The 23,770-nt window shown below is 36.4% G+C and overlaps 1 protein-coding gene across 3 annotated transcripts in view; it reads left to right on the forward strand.

Annotated features, from left to right (window-relative positions):
* Positions 1-23,770, forward strand: part of PLD5 (phospholipase D family member 5) — a 403,422-nt gene that overhangs the window by 237,215 nt on the left and 142,437 nt on the right. For all 3 annotated transcript variants that reach the window (XM_044004077.1, XM_044004078.1, XM_044004080.1), the window contains one exon: positions 3,724-3,835. In XM_044004077.1, coding sequence (XP_043860012.1) covers positions 3,724-3,835 — 112 coding nt within the window. The remainder of the gene's footprint in view (positions 1-3,723; positions 3,836-23,770) is intronic.

Here is a 23,770-nt window from a genome sequence, read left to right on the forward strand (position 1 = left end):
CCCTTCTCACAGGCATGGTCATGCCTTAGATTTCTTCATCACCAAAAAATATTCCTGGACTCTAGATTTCCAATTTCTGATCACAGTCTCCTGTTTTACTTCTCACATTGCCTTATATTTTGGAGCTACTTTTTATCCTAAAATGGTACCTATTTAACCAGTTGATCACTGTCATTCTGGCCTCCCTTCCCTGACTTCTGTGTTTTAGAAGCACTAAGTAAATGAGTGTCTAATTGTATTAAACACACATTAACTTTCTTTTGGATTCTCTCTAGTCACTGTCTTGGCCTCAGAGTAACCTAAGACTGAGGGCTAAGGAGCAAACTCATCTTCCTGTCAAAGGGTGATTGAGACAGAGATATTTTATTAGTGGGTGGTGATGAAAACTTCACAAATATGCTTCAATTAAATATCAGTTTTATAGCCCTTATACATTTCACAATGACAAATGCTTATTAATAACCTACTCTGTGTGGAGAGTACATGCATATCAGCACAATGAGTCCTAGGTTTTAAAAACAAAATAATAATTTTCAAAACATTGTGCTTTTATAGGAAGTTTTAAAATGCCCAGCATCTTGTACTTTTATGTCAGTTACTGAATGCTTAACATGTCCAATAAATTACATTCACTAATTTAAACTTCACATTTTGAATTATAATAAATGAATCTGTCAACATGTTAAACTCAGATCCCTTTATTATAACTCCAATTTCTCCAAGATGTTACTTATAACCTGATTTCCCCAATAGGGTTAGTCCTGGCTAACTCACTAAAAGGACCAGCAACTGCCTTTTCAATTACTAGAGCCCTTAGACCAACACTGATACTACAGCCACATTACTACTCAACAATGGCTACTTTTTTTTTTTTTTGGTGAGGCAATTGGGGTTAAGTGACTTGCCCAGGGTCACACAGCTAGTAAGTGTCAAGTGTTTGAGGCCGGATTTGAACTCAGGTCCTCCTGACTCCATGGCCACTGTGCCACCTAGCTGCCCCAAGAATGGCTACTTTAAAAAAAATTTTCCCATCCTCATAACAAGAGAAGAGGCTTGGGTTTTGCTCTGTATAATCCAGTGCTTCCATCTTTGCATTTTTTAATGCATTTAGCTCATGTGGAACAGAATAACCCTCCTATCTAGCCTGTATTTGTGGCTCTGGAGCTCATCATTGATTCTCAAAATGCTATTTTTTGGGACTAAAACAAAGGCTTCTCCTAAACAAGCAGAAATGGATAGTCCAAGCTATACAGATGCAGATAGACTGTGATTAAAGGAAGTATATTTTTACTTTTTTCAGATCCTTAGTATCTAACAGAGGTATCTTTAAAAAAAACATAATTATGTAGTCACTGATGGTAGTTAGGCTTGTTTTGGAATGTCTATTAATGCCATTCCCTCCATTCTGAATGTCTTGTAATGTTCTAAATTTGGCCTTGCAGAAATATCTAACGCCTAATATCCACTAAAGGCATTTGCTACACACCTACTTTGTTGTTGTTGTTGAATCATGTTCAGTTCTTTATGACCTGTGGACCATAGCACTCCAGTATTGTCCATGGGGTTTTCTTGACAAATATATGGTAGTGGTTTGACATTTCCTCCTCTGAGTCATTTTACAGAAGAGGAACTGAGGAATAGTTGTGACTTGCCCAAGGTAACACAGCTAGTAAGTGTCTGAGGTCACATTTGAACTCAGGTCATCTTGACTCCAGGTCCAGTGCTCTATCCACTGAGTCATCTAGCTGCCTCTACCTACTTTGTACAGAGCACTATCTTTTGGCCTTAAACATCTTATTTTGTTCACAACTTTAATAAAAAAATCAATAACTAAATAGTTTTTAGTTTTGTAAAGCAGTTTACACACATCATTTTGGTTAATACAAAAAAACTGTGAGCTGTGTTTGTAGGTATTTTATAGATGAGGAAACTAATGCTAAAAAAAAAAAAAGTTAAATGACTTCCCAAGGATCATAGGGTTAGGAAGTATCTGATAATAGTAAGGCAGTTTCAAAGTTTGTGATTGCCAAAATTTATAATACTGCATCATCTGAAGTATACTCAGCAATGTCATCATATTAAAGAATTGTATAAACTGATTAAGAAAGAAATGACCATAACCAAGAATGCAATTTATACAATAACACTATAAAAACAAGCTACTTTGAAGGCCATAAGAATTTTGATAAGCTGAAATAATCATCCATAATTCCAGAGAAATAATTTTGAAACATGCCATCCAATTCCTGACAGAGTGATAAAAGATTAAGGGTGCAGAATGAGACCATTTTGGACATGGCCAATGAATTTGTTTTGTTCGACAATGTCTATTTGTTACAATGTTTTTAGTTTTTTCTCAGTGATAAAATGAGATTTCACTACCCTGAAAGCCATTGGTCTTTCCACTAGATCCTACTGTTTATCATAAAAGTGTTTTTACAAACACCAAGAAAAGTTTGGAGGCCTAAAGAAGAGTCTCCTAAGTACGTGGAGGTAATTAGCAGTTAGAAATATGTAAAGATTCAATCACAAAGTAGTGCAGCCTATTAGGTAGAATGCCTACCAGTTATCCTAGAGTTGGAAATTATCAGTCAGCCTTTCCATGGTAAAGGGCCATATGCATATGTTCAGGCACCAACATTTTGAGTTCCATGATACATAAAAACCCCTTTCTAGTGATTGATATAAAATACCTTAACAACTTTGAATTTTTTACATATAATTTTTACACAAACTTACATGCGCAAGAGATTGCATGGATAGAGAGCCAGTCTAAGAGACAGGAAGACACGAATTCAAATTTCCTCCCTGACATAGACTGCTTGTGTGGTCCTGAGAAAATCATTTAATCTCACATTTAGTTGTTGTTAAATCATTTCAGTTGTGTCTGACTTCATGACCACATTTAGGGTTTTTTTTGGCAAAGACACTGGAGCAGTTTGCCATTTCCTTCTCTAGCTCATTTTATAGATGAGGAACTGAGGCAAGCTAGGATTAAGGGACTTGTCCAGGATCACACAGCTAGTAAGTGTCTGAGGCCAAATTTGAACTCAGGACCTTCTGACACCAGGGCCAACACTCTATTCATTGCGTCTTCTAGCTGTCCATAATCTCTCATTGACTCCAAGTAACAATCTAAGACTAAAAATTGAAGAACAGTTGGCTACCAGAAGTAGAAGGAAAAGGAAGGTTCTGCCTCAACTCTAAGGCTAGTTATCTATATGTCATACTATGCAGCCTTTATGAAGTATATTTACTTTAAGGAAATCCTTTTTCAAAGTATTTAAACATCCTGGAGCCAATATATACCATTGGAAAATTTGGAGAGAAATATGTTTAATTTAATTTAATTTATTTCCTTGGCTTCAAGATTCAGTCAGAAGCCCACTTTCTATGGGGAGGCCATTATCATTCTCCCTAGCTTCTAATTCCTTCCCTTTCATATTGTCTTCCATTTATATTGTCAATCTTGTACATACTTATTCATTCGTGCATTGTCTTCCCCATTAGACTATATCATCTTCAAGGCCAAAGATTTTTTTTCTGCCTTTGTTGTGCCTGGAGTGTAATAAGGGTGTAACAAATCATCGATGTGGTTGTTCTGTCCACCTTTTTGTAAAGCTTAGTTTCATTTTAAAACAATTAAGTGCCTTACTTTTTAGCAAGATAAAAAAGTAAATGGCTCTGTATATCCTAACTCTCATCTCTTAATGCTCTCTGTAGGGTCAGCGTCTTTTTGAAAAGTTACTACAATTGGCTGCTCGAAATATTGAGATCAAATTAGTGAGTGATGCAGCAGTCCAGTCAAAGGTATTGGAAGACTTGAAAGTAAAGGGTAAGACCAAGGTTGATTTGCTATTCTATTACTAATTGTACCAGCAAGAAAACAACTTTAATTTTAAGTATCATGCAATGTGTCTTTCATCAACACAAAATTCTTAAATATTGTAACTTTCATTTTCTTTTGGGAAAAATCCCTCCACTTAAAGTATTCTTTTTCAAAAAGAAACTTAATTGCCATTTGGTATTACTATATGTGAAGTCAAATGTTGTTTCATTGATTATTTGATGAATGAATGAAGTGATAATCATTGACAGTCAGTATAAATCAGAAATATTATTGTACCTTGAGATATTTTAATCACGTGATTAGAGCTAATAGATTAACATCTTAGCATGACATAGTAAACAGAGTCAGGATGATGTGGGTTCAAATTCTACGTCTGACATGTGACAATTAAAAATTTGGGAGACATTGTTTCTAGATATTTTAACCATTTTATTGATAAGACCAGCTGTTTGTTAATAAAAGTTCGTCTCTCTCAGACCAAAGACCATCATGGTGGTAGGGCTCACATCTTAAACATCCCTGAAATGGTAGGTGGTTCATCAAACAACAATCAAATCTAAGTGGTTGATGTAATTGGAGGTAGGCTTTATTAAAATGAAGGGCTATACCAGACAACCCCCAGCTTTGGAATATCATTTCAAAGAATATATACCCTTTTCAATGGATCCCTAGATGGACAAAAAGATCTATCTCCACCCAGGTTTGAGTGGAACACAATGAGCTTCCCCACCCTAGATTCCTTGCAAGCTTAGGATGGGCCTGACCATGATAAAGAGATTCAATTCAGTCTTATTATTGAGGAGAAAATGGAATTCTAAAAGTCAGGGCTTTGGAAAAAGGGGGGAAGCTCTGAATCTCCCCAAGATATCAGTTATTAGTAACCGTTTCTCACAGACACTTACTGGCTATGTGACCTTGGGAAAGTCACATAGACTCAACAGGCCTCAGTTTCCTGCTCTGAAAAATAGGAGTTGGACTAGGTGCCCTCTAAGAATTCTTCTAATTTTCCAGCTCTATGATTCTATAATTATTAGTATTAAAGAGAATAGAGACTAGAGCCCATGTCTCCTCTTGCCTCTCAAGTAAAAATAGTTTTAAATGAAGTGCTCATCTGAAAAGAAAGTCATTAACTAAACTATGGATCTCTGAGACCTTGTCTAACTGAAAATATAAACATTTCAGTGCTCTGGAAGGATCAGAATTTATGATGATCTTATATTTGAAAGTCCTTTTAAGGGATCATGCTTCTGAGTATCAGTTTTTCACATACGTATATACTAATATTAATATATATATTATTGCTTACATTCACACACATACTTCTGCGGGGTTTTTTTTGTCAGATGTATAATTTGGATAGCTGCATAATTCAATCAGAGTGTAGGGACATGGTTCTTAACCTTTTTGTGTGGGTCATGGACCCCTTTTGCAATCTGGTGAAGCCTATATACCCCTCTTCAGAATAATGTTTCTATAATTGAAGGAAATGTTAAATATCTGCTAGATATTTGTTCAAGTAAACACATACATATAGATATGGATGAATATAGAGGACATACATGTAGAGGCAGCTAGATGGTATAGTGGATAGCATGTTGGGCCTGGAATCAAAACATTCATCTTCATGAGTTCAAATCTGGCCTCAGACACTTACTAGCTGTGTGGTCCTAGGCAAGTCATATGATCCTGTTTGCTTTGTTTCCCTATCTGTAAAATATGAGCTGGAGAAGGAAATGGCAAACCACTCCTTTATCTCTGCCAAGAAAACCCCAAACGGGGTCACAGAGTTGGACATGACTGAAAAATAACTGAACAGCAAGAACATAGATATATTGCATCTAGGTTCACACCGCCAACCTTGAAATCTAAGAATTCCTAATGTAGAGGGATGTGAAGTTTTGGGGACAAAAGGGAGAGAAGCCTTGAGAGGTGCCCACTACCTTTGCATGTGTGTGTGTGTGTGTGTGTGTGTGTGTGTGTGTGTGTGTGTGTGTGTGTGTGTGTGTGTGTGTGGCAATTGGGGTTAAGTGACTTGCCCAGGGTCACACAGCTAGTAAGTGTCAAGTGTCTGAGGCCAGATTTGAACTCAGGTTCTCCCGACTCCAGGGCCGATGCTCTTTCATCCTAGAACTGACTACCAAGTAGAAGTTAAAGGCTCAGTTCTCCATAAGGGAAAACTTGCTGACAATTAGAAGTGTATAAAAATTGAATGAGAAGGTAGTGTGACTTAGTGGATAGAATACTGGACTTGGGGTCAGGAAGACCTGGCGGGGCTCCTAACCCTGACACATGCTAGCTATATGACCAAGGGCAATTCACTTGTCCTATCAGTGATCTAGGCAGCTCTCTGAGATGTGTAACATATATGAAATGCGATCTCAATCAGCAGAAAGATTCTGGGAAGTTCCAGCCCAATGAAATCCCAGGTAGAGCTGGATCTCCCTGTCATTCCCATTCCTACACCCAAAGAAAAAAATAGGATACCTTGAAATATAGTCAATTGGCTGTCATTGGAGGTCTTTAAGTAGGAAATAGATAAGTTTTTGTCATGAATACTGGAGATGGAATGCACAATTTGAGCAAAACTTGGATAAGATTCCCAAGATTCAGCCTAAGATTTGTCCTCAGTATCTCCAATACTGAGATTCTGTGATTCTACATATCTATTTTCAGTCAGAGTTTGAACTCGTGTCTGGAAACAATACCTAAGTTAGAAAACAGTCTATTCAGAAAAAAAACCAAAGTATTATGAATTGCTTACATATTACTCTGAACCAAAAAGCCTAATTTTTTGTAAAGTGCTATTGCCACTTATATGAATTTCCCTTTTTGTTGTGAATTGTAGTTGTTTGTTTGCCATAAAGTTTGGCCAATTTGGTACGACCATTACTTTTTCTGGAAAGCACAGGTGGCCTTGATTTTCACAAGTGCATATGAATATTTTGAACTTTATGTGGGGGTAGAAGGGATAGCCTCACTCAGATTTTTAACAAAATGATAGTCCTTATCAAGGCACAAGGTTTATTTAAGGAATTATTATCTTTCATAATTGGATCAAATATAGAACTCTAAGTCATGAATGGTTTTTAATTTAATGAAATTGGATTAGTCTTTAGAAACAGATACATGTAAACAATTATTTAAATCATAACTCATTTATCTTTCTGAGTTCTTTCTGGCCCAACCTTTTGGAGCTATAATAGTAACCAAAAGGAAAATAAATTTGTTTTATGGTTTATTCTATTCATGAAATTAAGCTTTGCTTAAATATTGTGTAGAAATATCATGGGAGCAGCTGTAGCTCTTATACACAGTGGATGTGGATGTAAGTCAAATGTGTAAATAAGGAGGAAGTAGGTTTGAGATGCTTAAAAATAATTGTAAAGGTAAAATAATGGTCTGGTAGAGGTTGGTTATACTGCTATGTTCCTGTTTTACTTCAATCACATGGGTAAGAAGACATAAGGAAGTCAGAGGGAAGATGTCATCTTTAGTTGATGAAAAATATGTAAGCATAAATTAAAGCTGTTCCTTTAATTAACTTTAATAGCCAAACCAGGCTAAAAAGAGGACTTAACCATGATAAATAAGAGCTGACAGCCAAGAGAAAGAGCCTAGAGATGTTTGTTATGTTAAATGGTATACTACCCATAGGGGAAGGGCAAATTCCAACATAGGATTCAGGATAAATCAGTATGAGTCTCATCAAAGTCTGGAAATGGTAGTGGTCTTTGGGATAAAAGTAAGCTATGATTTATAATAGTTAAAATTACTGAAAAGCTGTCAAAATTTCTTTTTTATTGATAGAATGATTTCATATCCTCTCAATTTTCCAAAAGAAGATTTACATCAATAATTCATCTGAATCTAAGTTAAAACATGTTTTTGAGTTTGAGCACAGTATGATGAGCAGTGGTTTGGGAGAAAAAAGCTAGAATCAAATCTTTGTCACTTATTATGATGCAATAACATTCAATTATATAAATATACTGTCCAGCCATTCACCAGTTTACATCCAGCTCTTTGCTGAAACAAACAAAAATATTGCTATGAGTATTTTTGTTCAGAAGGATCCCCTCCCTCTTTCTCTGATCTCTGTTAGTGGAATGGTTATGTCAAAGGGTATGTACAGTTTAAAGACTTTAAGCCTATAGTGCCAGCCTGTTTCTCAGAATGGTTTCACCAATTCATAGCTTCACCAACAATATCTTATTGAATTCTCTCCAGTAATTGTCATTTTCCATTTTTTAATCTTTGCCAGTCTTATGAATGTGAGATGAGATGTTATACTCATTTTAATTTGCTTTTTTTCTTATTATTAAATTATAGCATTGTATATGGGTGATTAGCATACCAGCACTAATCCATTTTAATTTTTCCATCAAAATATAACTTTACTAAATTTTATTTCCTTATTTTTAAAAGAAATTTAGAAAAAAAATATCTATGTGCCCATGATGTACCTGGATCACCTTGAAAGTATTCCTTTCTAGTAACATTTTGTCAGGGGTGGGCCAGTGAGTTAATGTTCAGATTCACTTTGAAACAAAATGAAATATCCATAAATCACTGAACAGTTAAAAAAAAGTTTACTTTCCCCATTGCAATTAGGAACAAGTGGCATTTGGTATCAATTGTCTCTATCCTTCTTATCTCCAAATGGAAACATGTCTGGTCAGCAGAGGAAGAATATAGTGACTATAGTGATCTTGAAATATTCTCCAAATCACAGGGGCCCTGATTCCACACAGGTTGGATTTTTATGACCTCAGAAGCCCAGAAAACTGCATGGAGGGAGGCAGGGATCAATCACTTTCCAAGAACTGTTTTGTTGTTTTTAAGGGAAAAATCCCTACTGTGGGTAAAGGAGGAAAACCCTGATTCTATCACATATGTTAAAAGTTTAATATCACCAAAAGTGCTTAAAAGTACTTTTCATCATGGATAGGTTGTTTTTTTTTCTTTTGAGAAATGCCTGATCATAATCTTTAACTATCTTCCACATGAGCTCTTGTTTTTATTCACTTGAATCTATTCTATTTTTATATTGGATGTGAGTTTTTTCAGATAAATTAGTTGCAGAGATTTTCTCCCCATTTAAATGTTTCCATTCTAATTTTAGCTTTATTGATTTGTTGTCTCTGGGTGTATGTGTGCCAGTACTTTTAAATGCTATATAAATAAAATTGTTCATTTTATTTCCTGTGACCTTGGTGCTTGAACTCTTTCTTCCTGGCTGCTTATAATATTTTTTTTCTTTGATCTAGAAGTTTTGAGTTTTAGCTATGACATTCCTAGGAGATTTAATTTTCTAGTTCCTTTTAGGAGATGAGCAGTGGATTCTTTCTATTTTTCCTTTAACCTTTGGTTCCAGTAAATATAGGCAGTTTTCATTTATGATTTCTTGCAGTATGATATACAGATTTTTTTCTTGTGGCTTTCATAGAATCATATGATTCTTAAATTATTTTTCCTTGATCTGTTTTCTAGGTTAGTTGTTTCTGATAACAAATATCTTTTTTTTTCAATCATTGGGTTTTGTTCTGACTTTTTTTGTTGTTGCTATTCCATAGAGTCATTGAGTTCTATGGTCTATTCTAACTTTCAAAGAGACTGCTATTTTCCACCTTTTGTTCTAAGTTTTTTTTATTCTCCTTCCAATTCTAATTCTTTTTTTCTCCTGTCATTCTTATAGTTTTTGTCGTCAAGCCAATATGAAAAAGATAACGCTTGCTCTTGTTGTTGAGGTATTCTTTTCTTCTCAACTTGCCTCTTGGGTACCTCTTTGCTTATAACATTTCTTCATTGTATTCAGTGTCTTATGATTACACAAATTTACAATTTCAGTCCCTGATACAGGTTTGTATGCCAGGACCACAATCCTTTGCCTCTTAGACTATTTCATTGGATAGGAAGAACATTTTGTATCCTGATTCTAATTTTTAGGCTCCTGTTCCTTCCTTGGTATGTCTGCACTCATATGGCTGGGATGTGTTGGTATCTCCAATCAGAGTTTTGTGCTTTGCTATTCCTAATTATGACACTATTAAAGGGTTGCAGACTCCCAGGTTATAGTGTTATACTGAAGGCTTCAGTTTCCCTGCTGGCCTTCCCAATAAGGATGCTGCTTTGGATTTCGTTTTTTTTTTGTTTTGGGTTTTTTTTTTTTTTCCTGCCCTTCTGTGTGGGACTCAGGACTTTTGGCTCTCTTGTAGTTTTGAGTAGGGTGAAGAACTTAGTGATGTTTCTTTGGTTTTACTGGTCATTATACAATCTGATGCTTTTTTCCCCCTAGAATACATGTGAAAGAGCTATCTGTCTTTATGATCTTATTTTGCCATGGTAAACAGAAGACAGTCAAGGGTCTCATCGCTTATCTTTTTTGACCTCTGTAGTACTTAAAATTCTCCCATTGCCACTTTCTCGAAGCTTCTCTTTTCTGTTTAATCTACTTCCATGATGCTGTATTCTCCTAATTCTCAGATTCTCTCTGACCCTTTTCTGTTTCTTTCAGAGTCCTCCTACTCCTGAAAAGCAAATAGCTCAGGATTGCCTCTATCTCCACTCTCTGTTGGAGATCTCATCCACTAGCACAATTTCAACTACCAAGGTGCCTAGAATGTTTCCTTGTACATAATAGATACTTAATAATTTTTAATTGAATTGAACTAACAATTCTAAGCAGGCAACCACCAAATTATATCTCTATCCCCAATCTTTCCCACATGCTTCAGACTTACATTTTAATGTTCAAGATATTTCCATGTGGGTATTCCACCAGTCATCTCAGTTACATTGTCACATCACCTCAAACTTAACATGTCCCAAACTGATCATATATGATCTTATTTTCCAGACCTGTTTATCTCCCATGTTTTCCTAATTTTGTTAATGACAGTATTATTCTCTGTCACTAAGAATTGAAATTTTGGAGTCATCTTTGACACTTTTCTTCCTTTGCCCCCCACATCTGGTAATTTTCCAAGTTCTGTCCATTCTATATCCATCAATGAAAGCAATAGTCTTTTTTTCCCCACTCCTACCACCACCCTGCCTCTTGCACAGCATTACAATTAATTTTCTTTCCTTTAGTTCCTTATCTCTAAATTTTAGTAAATTTAAATTCCAACGAATGCACTCCTCTGAATTTGTGACTTCTCTAATTTATTTTAAAGCCTATGGACAAAAAAAGACCCCTAAAAATAGATAAGTAAATGAATGAATGGATAAATGAAAAAATAAGCCAATAAATTAATTAATAACAATTAATAAATAGATACATAATTAAAATAAAGCCTATGGACTTTACGTAGCTCACAATTGTCTTAGTAAAATTTTTCACAACCAGATGTTTGACCTTGAAAAATCAAATTTAGCTTTTGGGGGCTTCAGTTTCTTATACTTGAAATGAGAGTTAGGCTGTATGAACTTTAAGGTGTCTTGCAGCACTAAAATTCAGTGATTTAACCTAGCAGTTAATGCCCTCTACTACCTAACTGTAACCTCTCTTTCTAGGCTAATTTCATATTATACCTCTTAGCATTCCTCATAGTCCAGGCAAACTGAACTACTCAGTATTCCCCAAACATTTCTCTAATTTTCCCACATTTGTCTTTACTCACACTATAGCCTGAATCTCCCCAAATCATATATTTAATCCTGACCTGTATTTTAAAACACAACTCAAGTGCCTCATATTCCATACAGGTATTTCTGCTTCCTTCTACACACCTTCCAGATGGAAGTGGTCCTATCCCCCTCTTAAACCACTCACAGAACTTGATTTTTCTCTCATCTACCTATCATGCTCTGCTTTCCATTGTCTTTATTTATATCCAGATCTTTATGTTTCCTACTAAAATATAAGTTGTTTGGGAACATGAGTACTGGTCTTTGTATGCACCATAGTGCCTAAAACAATGTCTTCTGTGTAGTTGTTTCTTAATTTTAGTTGTTTGTCCTTCATTCTCGAAGAGGACTGTGACATTCAGGTGAGTTGGATTTAAGTGAAGGAGGGCTGTTCAAGGTCACCAACTTCACTCTTTCCTCCAGAGTCATCTGGGTCCAGTGGCTAGATATATATCAGCATGACTGGAGGTGGCCCCAGATGTTTTAGCCCCAATTACCTTAAGTGACTTGCCCAGGGTCACACAACTAGTAAGTGTCTGAGGTGAAATTTTAATTTAGGTCCTCCCAACTTCAGAGCCAATGCTCTATCCACTGTATCACCTAGGTGCCCCAGTTTCTCAATAAGTATTGAATGAATGAATAAGTTCTGGTGATTGGTCCCATTAACACCAACTTAGAGGCTAATATTTAAGGATGTTTACATCACAGTGGCACATAAATTCTTTGAGGAAATAGAATGTTTTCTTTTCGTCTTTGTATCACTAGCATCTAATGGTGCCTTACATAAAGCAGGTATTTAATAAATGCTTTCTGAATTGAATCCAATTTAATATTAACAAAGAATTTACTTGCATGGGTTAAATTTCTGGATATTTATTGTAATTTCCTAGTGACTAGCGTTATGTTTATCCAAGAAGGAATTATAAAAATATATGTTTATCTATGTATGCATATATACACACATATATATATATGCACACATATTACAAATATATGAATCTATACACATATATGTGTGTGGACATATATATGTATATATATGTATATGTGTATATATGTATAGATACCCCCACACACATATACATATATATTCCAAGACCATCAATAAGTATATGAGACCATCCACACTTTGTTGGTGACTCTTGCTTTCTGTAATATATTCTAGTATATGCTTAACATTATTATATCAAGCCTATATCAGCTGGTGTGTTAGAATTTAGTTTGCTAGACTCAAACATTTCTTTTTCCTCCCACTCTCTTCCTTCCCTCACATAACTCTCAGCAGTCCTTGTTTTTCAGTAGTGTGGGATGTTATTGTCCCCAATTAACTGTTTGTTTTGTCATATTTCATGTCTTCGGAATTCTAGTCCCTTGGTAGTTAAGATAAAAATTCATGTATATAGATTGTATGTTGCTTTGAAGTGATAGTAGATAGGTTTTTTTCTGGGCTTTATTTTTTTATAGAGAGCTTTTAAAAAGTCTTTCCAACATTTTTTCTTTCAATAAAGAAAAAACATAGATGGGCCCTCTGGATTAGTTTGTGTCAATATCATATTATATTCCTTATAGTTACAGAGCATTAAAAGTTTTCTGAAATATAATTTGAGAGCTTTTTAACAAGGACATTTAAACCACCTTGTCTTTAGATATCTGTCTTTCTATGTAGATTTTGTCTTTCATTTCAGCATTTCTATGTGAAATGAATATTCCTAACTCACCAACACCATTGTGCTTTTTTTCTTCCTTATGGCCTCCAGAATGATCCTAGGCTAGAGCCAGGATCAAAGATAAGCAAGGAGTGATGATGTATTGGTTTCACGACCCTGCCCAAGGTCTTTCTGCCATGGTTAGAGTAGAGGGAAATATTGGAATCCAGATGTTATGCCCTTGGATATAGAGAAGGTAATCAAAATTATGCATCTCAGACATACATATAGATAGTACCTTAAAAGCTTATAAAATGCTTCTGCATACATTATCTTTGGTCATGTTCCTTTTTGGTTATAGAATTATGGAATCTCAGTTATCAGAGACCATTTAGTCTGGCCCAAACCTCTACTCTGGAGACCCCAGAGACCATCTGGGTCTCATTTTGAAGGCATCTAGGTGATACAGTGGATAGAGTTCTAGGTCTAGAGACTCAGCTTCCCGAATTCACATCTGGCCTCAGACACTTACCTGTTATGTAATCCTGATCAAGTTGCTTAACCCTTTTTACCTCAGTTTCCTCATCTGTAAAATGGGGAGAATGGCAAACCCCCTCCAGCATGCTTGCTAAGAAAACCCCAAATGGGGTCACAAAGAGTCACACACAACTGAACAGCAACAACACAATAGCACAGGAGAATCTTCTTCCTGGGGCAGTTTATTCCACTTTTTTGGACAGTTCTTCTTGGTAGGGGAAGGGAAAGGAATAAGCATTTTAAATGCCTACTATATGCCAAACACTGCACAAAGTGCCTTTTTTTTATGGGGCAATGGGGTTAAGTGACTTCCCCAGGGTCACACAGCTAATAAGTGTCAAGTGTCTGAGGCCCGATTTGAACTCAAGAACTCCTGAATCCAGGGCTGGTGCTTTATCCACTGCACCACCTAGCTGCCCCGTGCCTTTTTTATTATAAGTATCTTATTTGATTTGGTAATAAGATTTTCCTTACATTGAACTCAATTCTGTTCCTCTGCAATCTCCATGCATTACTCCTAGTTCTTCTCTCTGATGTCAAGTAGGACAAATAGACTTTTGCTTCTACATAATAGCCCTTAAGATATTTGAAGACAATTTTAATGAACTCCCAGAAGGCATTGCTTCTGTAGTCTAAACATTTCTGGTTCCTTCAACTATTTCTTGTAATGCATCATCTTAAGGTCTTTGCCTTCTGAATCACTCTGCCAGACACTTTCTAGCTCAATGATGACCTTCCTAAAATGTCAGTTAGTCAACAAGTATTTATTAAGCATTTAGTTTGTTTGGATACTGTGTTAAGGACCACAGATAGAAAAAAAGCAAAAACATGATTCTTCTCCTGAGCTCAGATTCTAATGTGAAAAGACAACATGCAAGCAACTAGGTGCTTACAAGAGGTATAAGAGGAAAAGATATATTTCAGAGGAGAAAGCACTAGCAGCTGGGGGAAAACCAGGAAAGGCCTCTAGCAGAAAGTTAGATTAAAATTGATTCTTTAAAGATTAACAGGAAACTAAGAAATTTAGTGGAGGAAAGAGTCTTCTGGGCTGGGGGACAGTCATTGCTAAATCATGGAGAGAGGAGATGGAACTTTGTGTGTGAGAGCAAATAGGCCAGCGTAGCCAGATTGTAAGGGTATGGACGGGTATAAAATATGAGAATTGGAAAATTAGAAAGGGGCCAGCCACATTGTAAAAGGTTTGAAATACCAAACAGAGGACTTTATATTTGACACTGGAAGAGACAGGGAAACACTAGAGTTTGTGGTACCCAGAACAAAGCATAATAATCTGGGTGTTGTTGGACTAATTGTGATGATCCTGTCATCTTGCCCTTTAAACACAGGAATCATAAATTTACATCTGAAAGGGACAAAGGTCATTAATTACTTCAGTCAGCACATTTTGCATTCGCAGAAACTGAGGCCCAGAGAGATGTGACTTGCCCCAGCCCTTAGTAGCATCAACCTGGAAATTCCCACCTCCTCAGTACCACCTGCCACTGAAGCCCCTCCCTCTCTCTTATTAGAAAGGGTAGAAAGTAGACAGCGGAAAACTCCCAGACCTCCATTTAAGGATGGTGGCCAGGGTAGCCAGCGATCTCATCACTTCCCATTGGACTGCACTCCTCTGGGCTTCATCATGCTCTCTTGCCACTGGGGATACCCTCTTGCCCTTTTCCCAGCCACTACAACCTTGCAACGTATTTTTGTTATCTTTTCCCATTAGACTATGAGCTCCTTGAGGGAAAGAACTATTTTTTTTTTGGCTTTTCTTTGTATCGCAGTGTCTGACACATAGTAGGTACTTAATAAATGTTTATTGACTGAGAGTCAGCTTTTGAAATCTTGTCCTCTGACTAAAAATCTAATATTCTCTCTGCTCATTGTGGCCTGAGATCACATTAACTTTTTTTGGATATTTTATCATACCATTAACTCATATGAGATTTCAGTTCATTTAAACCCCCAGTCTTTTTTTTATAAATAAACTCAATGTCTAGTCATGCCCCCTCATACTGATTGAATTCCTAGGAATTCAACTGTATAAATTGATGTTTATTCCTATTAAAATTCATCTTGCTAAATAGACTTAGCCTATCATCCTAGCTTACAGAGATCTTTTGGGGTGTTAATTCTATCATTCAGCATGATGTTTATCAATGATATCTATCCATCCCACCATCAGGTAACTTAGTAATCTATCTACATCAACATAAAGAGTCATAACAGGCCTTGATTTTCTATGTCAACTTCTGTTAGAAGGTACCATCATATTTTTTTTCTTTTTAAGATTTTTCCCCCTTATGTGTTCATGCTGGTTCTTTCATTTTCTTCACTGTGAAGATTTGGCATTTAGGAGCCTGTACGAACCCTATAGCTGAGAATGTGCTTGGTCTGGTAACATGATGATGCTTGCAAAGGTGTCCACCAGATAGGATGTTAAATTGAACTGCCTTCCATTAAGTCTTCTCTTGGTGATTGCTTACATAGTTGTGGAAGTGCCTTGAATTTCACTCTGCTGTGTTTGTCCATCATCCCTCTTCCCATTTCATACTTTTCTTTTCTGATTGATGACTACTCCTGCTATTGCTTGAGTGCAAGGTGACTGATGTCTTTTGTTTGTAGTCAGTCATAAAAATTCTGTCCATAGGAGGATATCTGGTGCAGTATTTTGTTAAATGCTGAAATGTCTGGTGAGCTATCAGGGTACTGTTATTCTTTAAAGTGTCAGGCTTTTGTTGAAATGGTGTGTCTCTTGTCTCCAACCAAAGGACCTTGTTAACCATGGCTCTATGTAAATTGAATACCCATTGTTGTTCCATATGGGCCCTTCACCTTCAACTGCTTAAAAAAAGTGAGTAATTATTAAAGAAACCTGGTGTGTATTTAGCAATTAGTTTACTGTTTTCAGGAATGCATTTGGGTTGTAGCAGTATCCCACATATAGAATGCAGAATCCTAGTGAAGTCCAAGACTAACAGTCAAGAGACCTTAGTTTTATATTCTGCCTCTATACTTATGGACTTTGAGAAATACCTTTCAGCTTCCTGGGCTTTAGTTGTCATTGTTTTTAATCTGTATATTGAGCCTGCTACTACTATGTGTTGCCTCCTTCACTAGAGGTTCTTTGAACTAGAGATTAATGGTTGACCCTCTAGATTTTAGCACAGCCTTTAACCGCTTGAGTAACTTAGGTCATAGTGTCTTAGGAGGTATCAGAAACACAGTCTCATAGCTGACAAGAACAGGAGATAGTGTATTCCTGGTCAAGAAACTGCTGCATCCTGGGACAGATTTTGGGCAAGACTGGTGATATTGTGTGCCTCAGGGAATCTGAAAGCCTAGGGAGGAAGCAGGAGGTGTTACGTCCCAAGTTGATCCAGAAAATTAGAAAGAGTCAAAAAGTACATCTCAGCATATCTTACTCATAGATGGCTCTTCAAAATTACACTTCCTCACATAGTTGTTTTCCAAGGATTCTTTTGACTGATCTGTTCTAGAATTTTCTCAGAAATTAAAGTCTAGTTCACTCTCCTAAAACTTACAGGTTCTGTTTTTCCCCCTTGCATTTTAAAAAAATCGTGACATTTGCCTTCTCCAATCTGGGTTGCCTCTCCTGTTTTCCACAATCTTTCAAGTTTCATTGACAGTGGTTTGGCGATCACAATTACCAGTTCTATAGTTCATATAGGCCAGGTAACATTGATTCATCAAAGGCAGCCAGGGGCTCTCTTGCTGTCTCCTTACTAATCTGTTTACTAATCTTACTAAAATTAACTCCCTGTTATTTATTTTTGTTGGAGCAGCAACTACTCTAGAACTCTTGGAGAAGATGACCACCAACAAGAGGATTATACCAAGTCTGGACTGTTTTAATAGAAGATTTGTACCAGGAATTGTTTGTTCAGTGCAGAGCCAAGGGAAAATGTAAAATCAGCAATCCTGGTAACTGCTTTATAGTTAGTTTTAAATATTGACTTCTTGAACAGGCATAAAAATAGTTAGTATGAAGCCTTCTTTTCAATGTATTATGTGTGAGAGTCTTCTTTTTTCACATTTCTTTTACATGTAGAAAATGAATACCTATCCCATATCTGATTCATATTATACATTTAATAGCTTTCTACTACTCTACTTCGAGGGATGTAAACTTTAAACAAAGCTAAAAGTAAATCTTCCAGGGCAGCTAGGTGGTGCAGTGGATAGAGCACCAGTCCTGGATTCAGGAGGACATGAGTTCAAATCCAGCCTCAGTCACTTGACACTTACTAGCTGTGTGACCATGGGCAAGTCACTTAACCCCAATTGCCTCACCAAAAAAATTAAAAGTAAATAAAAAGTAAATCTTCCCTGAGACACTGGGTTTTAGCAATAGTATCAGAGCCTACCCCTACCACCCACCTCTCATTAGGTGCCACAGTCCCCCCAGGAATGAATCCAGTCCACACCACGTCCCTAAGTACAGAGAAGAGGGGCCCTTTAGGTAGAAAGAGCAAGTTCATACACCAGTCCCATGGGCCTAGCAGTGGTTTTGTATCGTTAAATAAAGTTTGAACTAAGAGAAGCTTTTGCATTCATTTCTGGACCTAAACTTTATAACCTTATATTACTATTTTTCATTTCTTTGGGAAAGAAAAGATAATATGGTAAATAGCTAAGTTAAAATCAGAATATGTAGGAGAAATGAGCAATTTTGCCTGAAGTGATAACGATCTTAGAGGTGGCAGAAGTGATACCTAAAAATGTTAGACAAATGTTCTTTCTCTATTTTGTTCTGAAATGGAATTTTCCTATATTTAAGGTTTACATGATTCTCATATTCTCATCGGAGAACTATAAAATTGCTATGCTAATGAGTAAATGATGGTACAAGCATTTCGAAAATATAAAATGCTCCATAAATGCTGATTTTTACAAAAATTTGCATAGTTCCTTTCCTCTCACAAAACTATAAAACTAACATATCTGGGGCTAACATAGTTCAATCTGCTTGCATTTATGATTTTTAATAAGCCTCTCTGGAGATCAAAGACAGGAAAAGCTTTGGAGTGCTTTTTTATTTTCCTTATGGATATTTACACAGCCAAACGGAATATTTTTTTAAAATGCTATGATTATATTAATACGTGTTTTTCTTCTCTCCTTCACTTTTCAAAGTACACTGAGTTACAGATTTGATCTCTTTATCCTTTGAATATTTCTCCATGGAAAGGACTATACATGGTAAGCTTTATCAATGAGAAATAAATATAGAGGCATTAAATGTCCTGCCACTTAGCAAGTATGGAAAAAAAAAGAGTATCCAAGTCTGACCCCACCTCCTGTACTTTCTTTTCTGATTTTGATTTGGTTTTACCTCAAAAGAGAATAGGTATCTTACTGCAGGGTTAAAGAAGTTAATTAATCATTCATTACTGATTCATTTAACAAATATTACTGGAAATGCTGAGCTCTTTGAGGGCAAGAAGCTATGATGTTTCCCAGATTGGTATCTCCAGTGCTTAGGATAAATCTCCATTTGGTAAAAATTTAACAAATGTTTTTTAATTGAATTGTCTATGTGCCTACCACTGTACCAAATCAGGGTTTAAAAAAAAAATTTGTGACATCGCTCCTTACTAGAGAAACTTACAATCCAGTGGTAGAGATAAAGGATACCCATAGAATTGCCCCTGGGCACATTGAATTAAGTCAATTGCCCTAGACCATATGTTGTTGCTGGTTGGTCGGAACCAGCCTATAGGATAGGAGGTGGCCCCATTATCTAGTGCTACATATGTAGCTAGTTGCTACTTAGCTATACACACCCTGATGTTCTTATTCATGTATTCACTCCATAAAACTCCAATGGCCAGGATACCTTCTTCCCACTTCCCTAATTACAGATGCCTCAATGAATAATTTTATGATTTTTTTTCTCCCCTCAAGTCTTTCTTCAATATGTACTCCAAATTAGATTTCTCCCAGATAAAATAGTGAAATATATAATGTAATCTGCCTTTGTCGAGCCATGATTTAAGGATGACCTGCCACATCATTGGGATGGTTCTTTGCAAGATTAACCAAATCTGTGACTTGCTTACCGTAAGGAATTCCAATGTACACCGTCCAATTTATCTTCCATATAAATGCCAAAATAATCTCCTTACTGCACAAATCTGACCATTTCAATCCTCTATTCAAGAACTTTGATGACTATTGACTCTAGAAATTATGGACTCCCCATCAGAATATAACTATATATAGATCTAGATACACATATGTATATATACATATATACACATACTTTCACAATCTGGCTCTTGGTCCCTATCCTCATGTGTTCTGTTACTTCCAAACTGGCTTATTTACTGTTTCCCAAACTGAATAGTCTACCCCTCACATCTCCTTGCCTTTGTACAGGCCTCTCCCATCCCCTAAAACACCCTCCCTCCTTTTGCTTTCACCCTTTTTAATTTCCAGCTTCCTTCAAGGCACAGCTCCTGGGTTAATCCCTTATAAGAACCCTTTCCTGATCCCCTTAGTTTAGTTGAATTCAACTGGATTAACTACCTGGCCTTTGCCTGTTCAGCAGATGACTGGGACCTTGTGTTGTGGTTTGAGGCAAGGAGCAGAGTGGGTGGAGTGACCATATCAAACAGTCCTTTCCCCTTGATGGAAATATCTCTACTTTGCAGCAGCTTTTTGGCTATTTCAGTGGAATGACTGAATGATATCTTCCACTTAAGAAATTTCCTGGGGGCAGTTAGGTGGCATAGTAGATAAAGCACCAGCCCTGGATTCAAGAGGACCTGAGTTCAAATTTGACCTCAGACACTTGACACTTACAAGCTGTGTGATCCTGGGCAAGTCACTTAACCCTCACTGTCCCACCTCCCTCCCCCCCCCCAAAAGGAAATAAATTTCTCATTAAGGTTTTAAAGCTCTTCACAGCAGAAAACACAAAGAGCTATAAATAATGGATAAGAATAAGTGAAAAACACTAGCAGGACCCATACCTTTAATGTAACTCTGACAGGGAGAAGACTGGTGGGATTTAATTTATATTCCACACATTCAAGAAGGGGTGTCAGATGTCCAGAAGCAAGACATTCTTTTCCCAATAAATTTATCCCATAATTCCCCATACACTGAGAGGTCTGCCTTTGATATAATACTTTTTCTATAAAGAGGTTGACAAATCAATCTAGTTATTCACAAGGCCAAAGCAAAGACACCAAAATGCTAACATGTAAAAATGATGCTTATGTGGTTTGGGGTGTTTCCTTAGACTAAACTTTCTGATGTGTGCAGATACTGATAAATATTGAAAATTTCTATTTCCAGAAGACAGTTACAGTGGGAAATTCACTTTCTTCTATCTGGGCTGAAGCAGCGCATTTTCTCAGACTTATTTTTCTCAGAGATGAATTGTGCTCCTCTTTGAGGTTAATCTAATCTAAATGTTTCCTGATATTCACAAATCAACGTTATAGAGTGTTCAATCTCAAGAATAGCTTTGACCTGTACACAGTCAGATTTTTCAAAAGCAGTGTAGAAAAATCAGTGTACTTTGATGTTATAGAGTGGAATTCTAAGAAGGATCAGAATTAATAAAAGCTGACCATAGATTAAGGAATATTTGAAAGTGTTAATTCAGTCATGGTACAAATGGATAGAAAGCTGGTCTTAGAATCAGGAAAACTTGAATTCAAGGTGTGCCTGAAATACACTAGCTGTTTGGTCCTGGTAAGTTACTTAAATTTTCATTCTCCCCAAGTAGCTTGTCAAGGTTATAAATTTCACTGATAGAGGGAGTTCCTCAACGAGAGTTTCTTACACCACTTAAAATGTAGGTCCCCTCCACAAAAAAATAATCAAAAATATAAAATTACTTGACCAATTTTTGGCAGTAAGGCCAGATTTATGAATGCTCTAAATTTTATTTTAATCTGGATGTATAACTAGAAGGAAGAATAATGATTATCTAGTTGAACCTCTTCATTTTAAGAATGAGGACAATTAGGCTCAGAGAGATAAAACAATTTGCCCAGAGCTGTACAAGTACTAAATAGCAGTGTTGTCCCAAACCATTTAATAAATGACTTGTGTGTCAGGCATTGTGTTTTCCATTGTACTATGCTTCCAAATTAGAATTGCATGTCTTTTCTTCATCACGTATAAGATACCACTGCAATTTTATGTATGTGTGTAGATATGTAGATAGATACATATGTATGTATATATATATGCACACATATACATACATATGTATGTATTAATATATACACGGTGTCCCAAAAATCGGTGTTATTTTAAGCTATAAAAACTTAATATTCCATTTCAACTTTAAAGTTTCAAATGACACTAAGACTTTTGGGACATCCTATAGATGTAAAACTATTCTTCTAAAACCCAAGATTGAATGCTACACACCCTGATACTCAACCAGCCTAGGGAGAAGAGGTTTTCATGAACCTGCCTTTGAAAGCAAAAACCCCAAGAGCATTTGGGTCATTGTTTCCATCCCTTTTCTCAATACCTCCTTCTGTCTGATTCTAATCAAGTTTATTTCCTCAGAGTTCCTCATATATAAGAACATCTGGCACAATTTGCCTATGTGTGTATGTTCACATATATAAACTCTGTACTTCTTATGAGGCCTACATTAAAACCTGCTTCAGAGGATGTACCCTAACTAAATCTACCTTAGGTTGTTTTCCCCAATGGAAGGACTTGGTAATAGAAGACAATTGGGTTCTGATCCCATGTCAATCAATTAAATAATCGACTACTCAATCTACAAACATTAAGTATGTAATACATGCCAGAAACAATGCTAGGTGTTAAGCATACAAAGCCAAAAATTAAGCATTATCTGACCTCAAGAAGCTTACATTCTTTAGGGAGAGACAATGAAGACTGTGTGCATAAAAAGATATAAACAATAAAAGCGAGGTAAATTGATAGAGAGTCCTAGCACTGGGGGAAATCAGTAGAGAGTTCATAGAGAAGGGTATTCACTTGAGAGAATTATGAAAGAAACAAGAGGTTCTAACAGGCAGAGGTGAAGAGAGAGAGAATTCCAGGAAAATAAAAAAAAAAGGAGACAGCCAGTGAAAATATCAGTACAAAGGAAAAGGGAATAATGTCTGATAAAGTTGGAAAGGTAGTTGGGGACAGGTTGTCCAGGACTTTAAATGCCAAACAGAGAAACTTGTATTTGATCTTTCTTTCTTTTTTTTTTTTTTTTTTTGGTGAGTCAATTGGGGTCAAGTGACTTGCCCAGGGTCACACAGCTAGTAAGTGTCAAGTGTCTGAGGCTGGATTTGTACTCCTGACTCCAAGGCTGGTACTCTTTCCACTGCACCACCTAGCTGCCCCTTGTATTTGATCTTACAAGCAATAAGTAGCTATTGGAGTTTATTTTGTAATCAGACTGAACTTTAAATATATCACTTTGGCAGTTATGTGGAGGATGTTTTGGACATATTGAATTTGAGATGCCTATTGGACATCTACTCAGTTGGTGCTCAGGAGAGAGATTAGGACTGGATATATAGATTTGGAAGTTATCTGCATAGAGATGATGATTTAACCCATGGGAAAGGATGTGGTCGCTTACTAACTCTGTGACCTGGTGTAGGCCTTTGAAGCTCAGTTCCTTCATCTGTAAAACAAAGACAACTTGACACATTGAGGACTTTCCTCAGCTCTGTGAGGTTAGCAGAGTCCAATTATTATTTATTGCTTATGGATTCTAGCCTCTGAAAAAGTCATTTGGCGCTAAACTAAATATGGCTCTATTTTGGTTTCTTGTTATTTTAAGGCAATAGGTGTTTATTAAGCATCTCCTGTATGTAGGCACTGTGCTAAATGCTAGGAATAAAAAGAAAGAAAAAAAGCAATCCCTCCCAAAAAAATTTAAAATTTAAAAAAAAATTTAAAAATTAAAAAAAAATTTTAAAGCAATCCCTTCTCTCAAGGAACTCATAGTCTAGTGGGGGAGATGACTTGAAAATAACTATGATCAAAATAAGGATTGTATGGGAAAAATTGGAGATAATCTAAGAGAGTATGTGTATCCTATCTTTTCAGCTAGGAACCAAGTCTTTGTATGCTCCAC

This window comes from Dromiciops gliroides, chromosome 4 (assembly GCF_019393635.1).
Source record: "Dromiciops gliroides isolate mDroGli1 chromosome 4, mDroGli1.pri, whole genome shotgun sequence".
Classification (NCBI taxonomy): Eukaryota; Metazoa; Chordata; class Mammalia; order Microbiotheria; family Microbiotheriidae; genus Dromiciops; species Dromiciops gliroides.